Source organism: Panicum virgatum, chromosome 8N, assembly GCF_016808335.1.
Source record: "Panicum virgatum strain AP13 chromosome 8N, P.virgatum_v5, whole genome shotgun sequence".
Lineage (NCBI taxonomy): Eukaryota > Viridiplantae > Streptophyta > Magnoliopsida > Poales > Poaceae > Panicum > Panicum virgatum.
Window position 1 is genome coordinate 44,097,323 of NC_053152.1, and position 14,917 is coordinate 44,112,239.

The 14,917-nt window shown below is 43.0% G+C and overlaps 1 protein-coding gene and 1 long non-coding RNA gene across 3 annotated transcripts; both read right to left on the bottom strand.

Annotated features, from left to right (window-relative positions):
• Nucleotides 1-781: 781 nt before the first annotated feature.
• On the bottom strand, nucleotides 782-4,351 carry LOC120686474 (disease resistance protein PIK6-NP-like). Its single transcript, XM_039968701.1, has 2 exons — nucleotides 3,885-4,351; nucleotides 782-2,889 (listed from the first exon to the last, which is right to left on the bottom strand). Exons 1-2 carry the CDS (start codon nucleotides 4,140-4,142, stop codon nucleotides 1,009-1,011), a joined length of 2,139 nt encoding a protein of 712 aa, XP_039824635.1. The 5' UTR covers nucleotides 4,143-4,351; the 3' UTR covers nucleotides 782-1,008.
• A 7,208-nt stretch (nucleotides 4,352-11,559) lies between these two features.
• On the bottom strand, nucleotides 11,560-14,092 carry LOC120686475. Of its 2 annotated transcripts, XR_005680202.1 has the most exons (4): nucleotides 13,288-14,092; nucleotides 12,541-13,176; nucleotides 11,941-12,057; nucleotides 11,560-11,844 (listed from the first exon to the last, which is right to left on the bottom strand). It is a non-coding gene; the product is annotated as an uncharacterized LOC120686475 (long non-coding RNA). The 2 variants fall into 2 exon arrangements; XR_005680201.1 differs by having other exon boundaries at nucleotides 12,541-14,062.
• Nucleotides 14,093-14,917: the final 825 nt, after the last annotated feature.

A 14,917-nucleotide genomic window follows, 5' to 3' on the forward strand; every position in this document is an offset into this window, starting at 1 on the left:
AAACCGAGTCCCGATCAGAAAGGTGCTTGGTCCAGGTGAGGTCATTCTCATTGAAGCGCTTGGTGAGCTCGTCAGAGAAACGCTTGGACTCGTCGAGGAGAAGCTTGTGCTCAGGATTCATTGAGCCTCGACGACGTTGGAAGTGGGTGAAGTGGTCGTGACGGTGAAGGGAATCCAGAACTGGAGAATTGAGCCACAAATTGACTCAATGAGGAAGGGAATTACAAGATTCCAAGATGAGTAGATGTCTATCGATTGGAAGAGCTAAACCGGATCCGTTGTTGAATCAATCGATGGAATATGCAAAGCAACCAAATTGGACCCGAAATCGAACGAATCTGACATCAATTGTTAGGACATCAGAGATAGAGGAAGGGAAAAACGAGGACGGAAGCATGAAAATGAGATCGAATCGAGCAAGAAATCGAGATCAAAAGGAGAAGAATTGGCGAGGAAACCACGAGGACAGTTTGTCTCGGATGGAGTTTTGATACAAATTGTTCTCTCCCTTATATCTCTCACAAGATATGCTTAAGTAGTTGCTCACGCTACACGCACACCTCAACTCACGTGTTCTCGCACTCTCTCAAGCCCACACGCCTCCAACATACTTGCCATTGGGCTGTACAGCCCGCTTGCTTCGGCGCGGCACATCAACGTCTTGAGCTTCTACATTACTGGAGTTGCTAACATCTTCTTTCCAGAAGCACTTATCAAAAGCCATGTATAAGTTGTAAATAAGAGGTAGCAAAAGAGAATACAAAAGCCATGCACGTACACGAATCAGGGCAATCAATTTCTGTTTCATGTAATAAGGCATGCGCCCTCTATATAGGAGGCATTAGCTGATCGTTATTAGCCAAAAAAGCAAACCAACAATGTCCAAACGGCCAAACCTATCAACTGGACCGAGAATATTTTGATAACATGTTTTCCTGGGCAACTCATGCAGCTAACCCTATTGTTTGGAATACGTTGGAGGCTTGTTTGGGGCTGGATCAGCACCCATCAGGACGAATTCGAACGTGGTTCCACCTTGAAACCAGGCTTGTTTTGATGCTTACCAAGTTGGCTCCGCATATCTTGCTCCACTTTGTTATCATAGGATCCTCTAAGTAAGACTTCCCTGAGAATTTGTAGCTTCTCTAGCCCTGAAAAGTTCAAGGTTGGCACATTATTACAGCAGCGGATCTTCAGGACCTCAAGCCGAGGCATTACATGATCCCCAAATGTAACAGACTGTAACCTTGAGTTGCAAGCAATCTCAAGGATCCAGAGCTGCCGGAAACTTCTCGACCCCCTGAACCGGAGCTCGCCATATTCAAACTCCTTGAAAGAAAGACACAGAATGTTTAGGCTTGGTAAGTCCTTGAGGAGATCCACCTCATGTTGCCTTATCATAGTCAGCCGTAATTTCAATTTTCTGAGATTGGACAGCAGCTTGATCCATGGCGGCAACTTGTCTATTTGTCCGTATAGCTTGAGGCTCTCCAGTTTCTTGGGAGGCGGGGAAATGGCATCCAGGCAGCCAGCTTGATTCGTGCCGAGCCACAGTGACAAGGATTCCAAATGGGCGTGATCTGAGATGGCACAACACAACTCCTTACAGTTTTCCCGTTTGACGCCAGACACTCCAAGCTTGCGCAATTGGCTAAGGTTCTTGAGCTCTTCCAGGATAGCTGACCCACTTGCAACACTGACGTCGATGACGCTGATATTGTGTAAGGCCGTCATTTTCCCGATCCCTCGAGGCACCACAACGCCACCATTATGAGAGTCAGGAAGCAGCCGTCCGCAGTGTGTCCACAACTCTGGCAACACCAAAGTAGCAGCACGACGAAGCCTGCTCATCGACAGTGTTGAAGTCACTGCTGTTTCTGGCTGCGGCGGTGCTAGGCTGTCAACAATGCTGGTGTCATCATCTAGTTGTACAGTAGTACCGGCACGAATATGCTGCAGCTTCTGTAGCTTGGTGGTGCTTGCTGGGAGCCTGACAACCGAGGTGTGTCTGATATCCAGAGTCTGAAGCTGCCTCAGGGCACCAAAGGAATCTGGCAGACGAGTGATCTCTTTGCATCCTCTTAGGGAGAGGAACTTGAGGCGAGGCAGCAGCTTGACCATCTGCTCGAGGTCACCATCTGTCACTGATGATGTGTCCTCCAGATCCAGCACCCGGACTATCCTCATCTTGTCAGAGATGAAGAAGGACTCCCACTCACCAAAAACCGTGAGTGACCGCAGCCGCGAGAAGTCGATGCTCCCATACACACTCATGTCTCTGTCCCAGGTGCTCCCTATGGTGAGATGCCGTCCTGTGTGTTGCGAATTCACACTGCAGTGCCCCTCCAATTCAAACACGAGGTTCTCTTCCATCGACCGTGAGATAATGTACTCACGGAAGAAACCATTGACTTGGCACAAGGGCATCCTCATGAAACTGGACAGGCTTGTGGATCCCGGCACCTGGATCATGTTTAGCTTGCGGAGGTCGAGAAAGGACTCCTCTGCATTCTCCTCAGCGGTCCTTTCTTTGGTGTCCCTGGAGTAACCTTCCGCAATCCACCGTCGCACCAAACGGCTCCGCCGAATTTTGTGGTTCACAGGGAAGATTGACAGATAGAAGATACAGGGCTTGAGCAAATCTTCACAAGAATGGAAGTATGAATGGACCCAGTCAAACAGACCCCTTAAACTACCGAATGCTGGGTGGGTCTCCAACGTCCCCATAAAGTTGTCATCATTGTCGATGCTCCATCCTTCAGCCATGAAGTTGCCTACAGCAACAATCACTTGGGGTAGTCCGCCGCACTTGTGTAGGAGAATTTTTGCTTGCTCAATGTCCGCGGGGCTCGGGTCAGAAGGCCAGCTACTCCAACGACTCGTAGATGCCTGTCATCAAATGAATTTGAAAATAAGCATCTACTAAACCCAACGAAGAATTTAAGAATAAGAATTATTGCAACTGTCATCCAATTAATGAATTTATAAGAATAAACAAAGCATAAGGCTTTCAGTGATTTACATGATCAAAATTTGTGTCTCCCATCACACTCACACATCAAGACGTGTCCAGGAGATTTTGGCAATTATTTACGTCTAAACTATGCGCGTGAGGAATAACAGATGTGCAACATTTCGGAGTTTGTGTTACGAAACAAAGTGAATAAGACACCAATTGCAACTTTGTTCAATATGCAATTGCAAATGGTAGTACTAGTCGGGTGCAAACATGGATTACTTAAATTGCAATATGCTCATTCACTGTTCAATCTATGCGCACACCTTATTTGCAACCCGAGAAAAACTGGTCTCAATCTGATATGCATACTATTACTTGCAACCTCACAAGCTACAAGTGTGTGTATTCCAAATTATGTAGTAGCATTAAAGTGATTGATTATTCCTACTACTCAGGCTGTGGGTGCTCATCTTTCCTACACTGATTTTTTTGATTTTTTTCCTACATATATAAACAATATTCCCTTTGTTCCAAATCGTAGGTTGCTTTGATTTTTTTATACATAAATTTCACTGTGTATATAAATAAAGCCTATGTTTAGATGCATAGAAAAAATTATGCACAAAAAAAATCCAGAACAACCTACCTATAATTTGGGACGGGGGGAGTATATGTACATACACGTATGTAGGAGCATTAAGTTGTCAAAATATGTATCTATAGCCTTCCTCTTTGATTAATTAACCTTGATTAGATATATGCTATACGCTGATATGGCATGCGTGAGATTTTAGTGTAAAACTGTAAATGACTTCGTCCCGCTCCTACTTAATAATATGTAAGCATAGCACTTATGTAAAATTCTAAATAAATCGCTATAACAAATAATAAATTTGGTCATGTAGCTTGTTGTGATTAAAATTACCGTTCTTATCAAGAGATCAAGCGCGTCGTCAATTTCTAGGCCTTCGACATTCCACCAATTATCTTTTGAACAATATGTGGCGACACTTTCTTCATATGAAATGACAAGGATACGGCTTCGGTTATCACGTTGAAAGGCCAAGGCAGCTTTTATCTGGTCCCAGTCTTCCGTGGATTGCAGACCATCAATAACGATGAGACACTTATAATTTTGTAGAAGCTCACGACATTCTTGAACCGGGTCTTTGATTCTAAACATGCTGCCATGTTGGAGAGATCCCGAGTGGAAATCCAAGAGTAATCTCCAAGAAAATTCCCTTAAATTGAATGGACGAGGTACATCAACCCAACCAAACTTTTTAAAAGTTCCCTGAATCACTTGCTTGTAGTAGACATGTTTAACAATATATGATTTGCCAACACCAGCAATCCCGTACACAGGGCGCACCACCGGCGATTCGTCACGAAGATTCCGTCATAAATCCTAAGGACGAATTTCATGGCGATCTCCGTATAACCGTCGCCCAAGAAGATCCGACGACGAGGAAGTTGATACGTTACTATAGTTGATGTGCTTAATAATTTGTAATATCTCATGTACTTTTGAACTCCTAAGTGTTCCATACACGACAAATATATATATATATATATATATATATATATATATATATATATATATATATATATATATATATATATATATATATATATATATATATAATGTTAGTGTAATATGCTGTTCTAATAATACTGTGCAATGCAAAGAGTACGACTATGTAGTCACATACGGTAGAAATACGCATAGCCATACGTATAAAAACGAAAAGAAAAGAAATATAAAGAAGAAAAAACATTTAGTGCCGGCTAGTTATATCAGCCGGCACTAACCTTGCTGTGAGGACTCGTGCGGGGTCGGGCACGTTAGTGCCGGCTGGTATTTCGGACCGGCACTAACACGCGCGCGTTAGTGCCGGTCAGAGTAGCCGGCACTAACGTCTGTCACGTTAGTGCCGGCCATTTAGTGCCGGCCACAGGGACCGGCACTAATACGCCCTGTGACCGGCACTAATAAGCCGTTCTCCAACAGTGGTACTATTCTAGTCGGCAAGAGACATGATGGCAGATGTAACGTATGATAAGGAGAACATGACGCGTTTGCTTAGTGCAAACCGTTGTTGATCTCAAATGCCTAGTAATGCTTGACAGGGAGATATACAGGTTGCCAGGTTGGTACAATGTTTACTTCAATATAGTCAACAACTTTGAACTAGCTAATACACCTAATTTATGATCGACTTCTAAAAACTAGTTTACCCCATGGTACAACAATGTGCCGTGCATGGTTGAATATTCTGCAATTATAGTCTTCGTGTTTAACCTTTTCGATTGTTTTGGGGTAGGCGAGTTAACAGGGTGATGCTAGCATCCGGAGAGCATCTTGTCATCCAAAACTGCCAGACAAAAATGTATTCGAGTAGGAGTTAACAGGTCTATCCTGGTCAATGAAATGAGTTTAGAGTCCCATAGACAAATTAAATTAGGCTGGCCAAGCCTACAAATTAAATTAGTTGAACATGAAGCAGATGTCGCCATGAATAATGAATGACGCGCAGCATTCGGATGAGGTTGCTGTAGACAATAGCTCGGCTGGCCGATGTCATTTGGCTTGATTTATAAGAACAAAAAACAATTAGCTCTTATATGCCTAATTAATGCCACTTGGGTCTGTCCTAGACAGTCAATACTTATGTATTTTATTTGAGTGAAACAGGAGGGGCACGCCCCTACCGTAAATTTATTAAAAAGTGGGAAAAAAGAAGTTTACAAGAACAGAGAGTTCAAAAAGACAAAGAGGAAAGAAGAAGAAAAAAAAGGGGAAATGGAACCTGAAAAATATTACACATTGTGTAACCAAGTTTCCATAGAAGGTACAAGACTCTGCTTTGCCCTATGTAGAAGAAGAGAGAATTCATGTTTAAATTTCCGTTTGCAGTTATCCACCGAGGGATCTTCATACTTAAATATCCGGTCATTCCTTGTTGCCCAAATACTTTGTGGCATCCCGGCCCAACAAAGATGAATTTGAACCCACTAGTGACCCAAATGTGAGTGGCATGATATGTGTGGGGAGTTGTCCCATCTTGCTAGTTGAGATTGAGTCTCACCAACATATAAACCCAAGTGCCAAGTGCATGTCAACCCTCGGGTTAACCCTTTTACGCGAAGCGAGGACGAAAGCGTAAACAGGGTGGTGCAACTGCGTGTTTTACTCAACGTTGGAGTAGAACTGAGCCATATTTGGGAGCGGGGCATTACAATTTGGTATCAGAGCCGACCCTCGCGGTTACACGGATGTGTGCGTGCTAGGGACGCGGACATATGTCGCTTGACGCGTGTGGACCCGTGTGTGGTCGCACAACATGTCATGTGTGCCGGTACTAGATGCATGTGGACGACATGTGCTAAGAGGGAAAGTTCCTGGTCGATTGCCCCAATGTGTGCGGGTTTGTTGCCTACGAGGATGTTGGGTCCTTTAGGGGGTCGATTGCCCCAGTGTGTGCAGGTTTGTTGCCTACAAGGATGTTGGGTCCTTTAGGGGGGTCTATGTGACATCCCGGCCCAACAAGGATGAATTTGAGCCTACTAGTGGCCCAAGTGTGACTGGCATGGCATGTGTGGGGAGTTGTCCCACCTTGCTAGTTAAGAGTGAGTCTCACCAATATATAAATCCAACTGCCAAGTACATTCCAACCCTCACGGACGTGTGCATGCTAGGGACGCGGACATATGGCGCTTGACGCGTGTGGACCCGTGTGTGGTCACATGACATGGCATGTGTGCCGGTACTAGATTGTCACACCATAAAATATTTAATTTTAGGACGTGAATGTCTTTTAGGAACGTTTATCCATCGTTAGGGTATTTCCCGAGAATTTTCTAGAGATTTATAGCAATTATTCTCATTTGCCTAGAGCTAAATCCATTTATTGGAAGGCTCTAAAATCTTTTCACGAGTCCCAAGTATTTTACTTGGACTCATGGTGCCCCAAACTATGTTCTAGATTTTCCCGAGAATCTTCGGATCTTCAAAATATTTTTTGTGGTTTAAAATATTTATCTAGACTTTTCTAGATTTGTTTTAAGCCTGAAATGAAAATATATTCTAGAAAATGAATCCAGTTTATTTTCTTCCGAGACTGGATTCAACTCATTTTGCTCATTCGAGTTCTCCGTGCTCTAATTAATATTTCTCCCCGATCAAGTTATGCTGAGACGGTGTCGTGTGGCTCGTTTTCAGTATTATTCCGACGATGCTCCATCAGCGTCAGCTCTTGCGACTAGCATCGTTTCTCAAAACCCGAGATCCAACTCGATCTACCTCGGTCACCAAGCCCCTTTCTCTTCGCGACTCGAATTCCGTCCGTCGGTACAAATCAATCTCAATCAATCCGAGCATCCCTTGTTTCCCACTCTCTTCCTTGGCATAGTAGCTAGCCTGTCTCTCCTTTCCCTCTCCCTCTCCAGAGTTACCAATCCCACCAGTCAATCTCCTTTTCTCTTATTGCACATGGTAGCCATACCGTGTCAATCCTCGCTTTCCTACGCACGTGCTAGGATGATGAGTCCGATCTGGCCGCACAAGCTCGACTTTATCGTACTCCTAAATGCCATCTGCAGGTCAAGCTAGTGGTTTGCCACGTGCTCATTTTGGGCTTCTTTCAAGATCAGATAGCTCGCGTTTGCTTTCCTCGGCACATGCATCATGCAATCCGAACCATCCGCATCCTATAAAAAGGTGCAACTCGCTCGACCTTTCTCTCCCCATTGTTTCTTCTTTTTGTGGCCCAGCTCGATGATTCCTCCCAGCACCATACGAACCCGACTCAACCCTACCGTGTTATGCTTGGTTTTCCTGTGCATACGTGCTAGGACTTGTTGACTGAGTTCCTATGATCATGAAAGCCCGGCCATCCGTGTTGTGTAGCCTGCTGGACCCCTCTCTTCTTTCTTTCTTTTTCCAGTCTGCTCTCTACGTCAGCCCAGTACCACTCCGCCGGCCCTTTCTGCTTGACAGCGTGCTGAGTGCCTCTGCCCTATCTCCATCGACCCTTTTCCCTGTTCGGCCCAATACCGAACGTACTTCGGCCAACAAACGAACCTGTTTCGGCCTAGCTCGAACCCCTTGGTCCAGCCCAATCCTACCTCCAGCCCAATCCTACCTCGGCCACCAGCAGCAGGCCTCGATGGAGTCTAGGTGCTATACGTCGCCACTGCCTCCTTGGCGTGCATGCCACGCCGAGCTAGGGCGTTTCGCCTATAAATTGCGAGGCCCGAGCCCTTCCTCCTACCCTGCCGCCATCGTTTGCCCCTCGCAACCCCCTGTGCCGCCCATCTTGCAAGCACCACCACCGTGCGCTAGGGCCAGCACCTTTGGCCCCATGTGGGTGCCCTGCCGTGTGTTGCCCTGGCCAGCGCCGCGCCTCCCACAGGCCACCTGCTCACGCTCGCCCCTGCTCCCACGCCCTGCGCCTGCACGCCGCCCCTACCCAGTCCCGACACCTAGTGAGCCGAGCGCCGCGTGCCTCCCCGCACTCCTGATCCCCGGCACTGCATGCTAGTCCCCACGTCTCCCCCATCCCGAGCGCGCCCAGGCCCCCCTGCGCAACACACGCAGCCCTGCAACGCCAGACCAAGCCGCACGACCTAGTCTTGCTGGGAGGACGAACAGAGCCGCCGGCGCCCCCTTCTCGACGAGTTTCCGGTCTCCGTGATGCTTCTCCGCCATCGGTAGGCACCAAAACGAGTTCCCCTCGTCCTCCTCTTTCTTTTCCCCTGCTCCCTGCACTCTCTCGTGCCCAGAATCACTGGGACTCCGGCGAACAGTGGCCGCCGGTAGCTGGAGCTTTTATGATTAGGCCCCCAGCAAAACATGTAATTTCTGCTGTTTGTCTTGTGTCTTGCCAAATCTGCAGAAAACCCCCTAGATGTATTATATCTTTTCAACCTAGCTCCACCCGTGGTCTTTTATGGATCTAGCCCTAACCTTTGCTGAATTTACGAGCTCAATTTTCTGAGTCTAGTAAAAATCAGCAGCTAGCTCCTAAAGTCTACAGTCAATCATGATTAGATCCTTAAATCACCATTTAGTCCATAGTTTCATCATTTTAGATCTGTTTCAGTTCGTTCTTGTTGCGTTAGTCTTCTAAAACCCTAAGCTATCGTTTAGTACCCTAGTTCTTGTTTTAAAATTAAATATAAATTTAATTTGATCAATGTTTCATCATCAAGTGTTTTCTAATTAAAATCTAATTAAGTCTTTACCTCGGTTTTTCATATTTAATGTTAATATGATTAATGCCAACATAAATGTGTTTTAATTATAATTTGCTAGTTCGACATGAATCATATAAAGTTGTGCGTTTAGATGATCTCATATGTTCTTTTCAAATTAATTGTTTAATTAGTGTAATGTAGTTTGTATATAGATAATTAAAAATAAAATATGACTAAGTGTTATCTCGCTTTTATAAATACAAATATAATATGAGTAACATCATAACAAGGGATATCTCTTTTAAATATCCTTCACCTTTGTTTTTGCTATTAAAATAAATATAGTTCATAGTTCTTTTTGTTCAAGAATACAAATCTTCCGATAGTTGTTTCTTTTTTTTTATCAAGAAATCTTCCTGCTTTTATAGAAAGCAATATTCAAGTCCTTACAAAAAGTTGGGGATACCAACTTAACCGAGATACGTCCAGAAACAAAAACAACCAAACCCTACTGGAAAACACTCCAACTCCTCCAAACTCACAAAGTCTGAACATCCACCAAACAAAACAGAAAATCAAATAAAAGCTTCAACGTTCGCTCTTTGGTTTGACTTGGAGACGAAAATCTTCAGCCAGCGCACCATGCTTTCCTTTGTATTCTCCAGTTTCCCACGTTCTTCAGCGCGCAGCAAGATTCTCCATTTCTGCATAAAAACATCAATTTTGGACAGAGCATCAATAGGAGAACGTGGAAATTTCCCCTCAGTCATCATCTTATTTCTAGTCACCCAAAGGGCCCAAGTAGTCACCCCAAAAAAGAAGAGTTTCAGTTGGTAATCCCTACACCCAAGCGGGATCCAACAGTTGAGGAAATCAGCCATACTTGTTGGGATCCTATCCCACCCTAGCGCCTCTTTGTAAGCACTCCACACAAAAGAAGAGATAACACATCTAAAGAAAATATGATCTACATCTTCAGTCACCCCACACAAGGTGCATCTGTAATCCCCCTTCCATTTTTTTGTTTTTCAAAGCTTTGCCAGTTTGTAGTTTATTTTGGGAAGCCAACCATAGGAAAACTTTGAGTTTCATAGGCATTTTGTTCTTCCATAATTTTTGCATTCTTTTGTTATTAAGCCCCCCAAAAGACAGCAGCCTATACATTGATTTGGTTGTATATAACCCAGATTTTTCCAATCTCCAGTATATCTGGTCATTTTCAGCACAAATTTGGACACTACTGAGTTCTTGGATAATTTCCTCCCATTCATGTAGTTCTTCCTGACCAAAATCTCTTCTAAAATCCAACTTCCACTGAGAACCATCCCAGCAATCACTCACTAGTGCATTTTTGTTTAAGCAGCAATTATACAACCTAGGGAAATGGTCCCTAAGTTTAGATTTTTTAAGCCAAATGTCCTCCCAGAACTTAATCTTCTTTCCATTTTTTTTTACAAAGGAAGCACCCCACAGAAATTTGTTCTTTAACTTATTTATTCCTTTCCAAAACTGAGACCCATTTTTTCCTTGGTAACTAGCATAGTTAGTCCTTTTCAAGTATTTAGCCTTCAACATCTCACAGACCATGTCTCCTCTTTTGTCCTTGTACAGTCTCCATATCCATTTCATGAGTAAGGCTTCATAATTTCCTAGTGTTGGTAATTCCAAGTCCTCCAAAATCCATAGGAACACATGCTTTCTCCCATTTCACCATGTGGTATTTAAATTTCTCCACATCCCCTCTCCAAAAGAATTTTGATCTGATTGAGTCCATGTGTTGATGATTTGTTTCATACAGTCTGCACATCCCCATTAGATAAATTGGAACACTGCTTAGAGAAGAGTTTGTAAGCACTAATCTACCTCCGGAGGTCAAATTTTTTCCTTTCCAAGGCTGTAATTTCTTCCTCATTTTTGTGAGTGGCCCCTCCAAGGATTTGGCACCCACTACAAGAATAGGTGGTATTAACGACAACATATGTGGTCGTTAAAAGTGTATATGTGGTCGTTAAAAGTTTTTAATGACCACAAAAATGTGGTTGTCCATGGTCGTTATACGCTCCGTCATTAAAAGAATTAACGACCACATATAATTTCCCGTCGTTAACTTTTCAACAACCGGACAATATGTCGCAATATGTCGTCGTTATTGCTAGAGTATTAACGACCACATTTCTATTATTAACGACCATACTTTTCATCGTTAATCTCATTACCCCCATTTTACAAAAGGTATTAACGACCACATTTTAGTAATAACGTCCACATTTACTGTTCTTAGGTACATGCACTAGATGCACCGGTGCACTAACAACCACTTCTTTATACTAACCACTCCATTTTACTGCTAACATCCAATTTCATATCATTTGCCACTACATTGCACCATATACGTTCACATATATTTGTAACAACACAATAGCGGGAAACAAATAAATTGTGATAGCAAACTTTTATCATTTATGCAAACTTCAACACTTCAAGATGCTTATTTGCATCCAAGAAAAAATGAACCAGTACGATACAAGAAATAAGCTAAGAGCAACTGGCTAAGGCTAATCCTAGCAGAGAAAAAAATGCTTCACGAATTGTCCTGTGAAAGCATTTTAGCAGTATGGTGCTTGAAGATCATCCATCAAAGGCCTCACCACAAACAATTATCGTGTCATCCTTCTACATCCTGATTCCTACAATATGCAAAAATTTTATCAGGACAAAGATAAAAGAAAACAAATGTATCAGGCATGAGAATAAATAAGACCTTTTTGAGCAAAAATTCTTACAATGCTGGTCCGTCTGATTCATGTTGGCTCAAATTGTCCCAGGGCAGCTACCTTCGATCCATCCTAGTAGTAGCCACTGGCTTCTCAACAAAGGGCAGGATTTACCATGTGCTGAAACTGCAGGCACCAAATCTCTATTATCATTTTTGTAAGTTGACTCCGATCTACATATGATAGGAGGAAAATAGTTGTATATAAAAAATAAGATCTGTACTGAGGTATATATACTTACATTACAATCATATTTTACAACTACAAATTTTGTTTATGCAAGGAAAAAAATTTAAAACAAAAAACAGCAATTATTGAAGAAATAAAGGTGAGATTTACAATTCATATGAAGTTGCCTAATTAGTACTCCAGCAAGTTTTAGGAAACACATGCTACGGTTGACCAGAGAAAATTAAACTGCCTGAGTGAAGCAATCTTTATCCTTGACTCAAAGAAAGGAAAATTCGCATTCAGCTAATCTATTAACTCATACCAAAAAGATGTAGGTGCTGCCTTAATAAATGTATTACTCATGCTTCACAAACATGTATACAGATATTATCTTTGGAACAATTCTGCTAGGGTTAAGAGCAAAAAAATTCAACTTACCATAGAAGAAAAGACTCGAATATATGAAGCAGAGGGAACCGATATGCTTGAGTCTAACATTTCAAATTCTTGTCAATCATGCACCCTTTCAACAATGCATCTGCAGTTCTGCACCCTGGTTCCTGACTGCAGGACATACGTAATAACTGTAAATGATGTTAAAATTCTATATTTCCAGATGGTAGTACGAACAAATCTTTTCATAATCAAGAATGTTTATGAACTCCCCAACCGACCCTGATGTCTGAGAATAAATATGCAATTTTGTAACCCACGAGACTACAGATGGGGGACAATAACTTCTGAGCCTATATCATCTAATAAAATAAAACTATTTGTCATTGCTACAGGAAGCAAGCGTAAATCACAGGATTCAGTTGCCTGACAAAAAAGTAGCCAGCCTTTTCGGTCAGAAACAAATATATAGATAAGATAAGGCAAACCATGTGAAAATGCGATAGAAATTTGAACCCTAACCTCAGGGGATTAGTTGATACCTACAAATCCAAATCTGCCGTTGGGCAGCTATGAAGTGAAACCTTACTTTCTCATCCTGTTGTTCTGAACGGACTGCGAAGACATGCAATGGAGGAGCTGATGAAACTTCACGCCTACGGCCCCACTTCCTAAGAAAGCCTAGAAAGTCCATGCCAGGTCATGTAAATCTGAAGCTATTTATTTTAAAGAAATAAAGGATGTGCAAAATATAATTAATTGTTAAAAATTATAATTGAGAATACAAAGTACCGATTGCATTAAGGGGTTCTTCTACACCTACTGCCTAATGGACTGGATTGGTTCCGTGACTTTGGGTGTAAAATAGACACAGCACAGGAGAATAAAAATGATTTCAATGCCTTAGCCCCTCCATTTTCTAAGTCTGCAAAATTATTATGCATAAAAATCAAGTAAGACAACCAAAATTCAGCACAACCGGACAAATAATTGGAGATTGGATTGGGTAAATCAGGAGGCATAATGAAAACTAAAGAAGCGAGGCGAAATAACAGATGCTGCTGTCCTGCTATGCTCCGGATGCCGTCACGCCGCAGAAGCTGCTGTACTGTAGTCCTGCTGGCCGCCGATGCTTGCAGCACGCTTGCCCCATGCAGCGCGCGTGCAAAGGAGCTGCCCGCACCTCCGCCCCTTCTGGCCTTCTCGATTTGGTCACATGCGCAGGAACGGCTTGCCGCCGCCGCCGGTCGCGTGCGCAGGAACGGCTTGCCGCAATACGCCAATAGGTATACATCGATGGAGGGGGAATAATGGGAGGAGGCAGATCTGCATGTTTTGCCAGGGAAATCTATAGCGGATCGGATGAAAAATCAGAATCAAATCGGATGAGAGCAGGGAAGTTATTTTTCTAGAGAGGCATGGGGAAGATATGAGAGGAGAAAGGGCATTAAGAGTAGATCGATCTCTCGCACGGATAAGAAGGAAGAATAACTGTTAGGCTATGCGATTAGCGACCACATTAGCCTGTTCGATAACGACCGCTTCTTTTCTCGTCGTCGGGTGTCCAGCTTACGACTGGGATGGACATCAAATTGCATCTTGCGACCACATATTGTAGGTGGTCGTTAGTCTTTGGTCGCTATTGCCCCATCCTCTAGTAGTGACCTACATTTCTGTCACTCAGAGGTAACCCTAGATATGTCATTGGCAGAGAACCAATCTTGCAATTTAACATCCTAGCCACTCTAATCTGTTCTTCTTTAGAGACCCCAAAGACTAAGACCTCACTCTTGTGATAATTTATCTTCAAACCTGACATCCACTCAAAACAATACAAGAGAGACTTCATATTGATTATAGTTTTGTCATCATGGGCCATCATGATTACTGTGTCATCAGCGTACTGTAAGTGTGTTAGACCCCCAGGAAAGATATGAGGAATGACCCCCTCAATGTGCCCTTTCTGTTTAGCTTTGCTGAGAATATGGTCGAGAGCATCTGTAGCCAGATTGAACAATAGAGGTGAAAGGGGATCCCCTTGTCTAAGACCTCTATGGATTTTGAAATATGGCCCATTTTCCCCATTAATGTTTATACAGACTTTCCCACCCCTTACTGTGCTCATTATCCAGTCAATTACCTGCTGTGCAAACCCTTTTTTCTCAAGAACTCCTTCTATAAAGTTCCAATCTATGCTATCATAAGCTTTCTCAAAGTCTATCTTCATCACCACACCCTGTAATTTCTTGTGGGACAACTCATGTAGTGTTTCATGAAGGATAACTTCCCCATCTAATATATATCGCCCCTTGATGAAAGCTGTTTGGTTTCTGCTCACAATTTTATCCATAAAGCCACTCAATCTGTCCATCATCAGTTTGGTGAATATTTTGAAGCTGACATTAAGAAGACAAATGGGTCG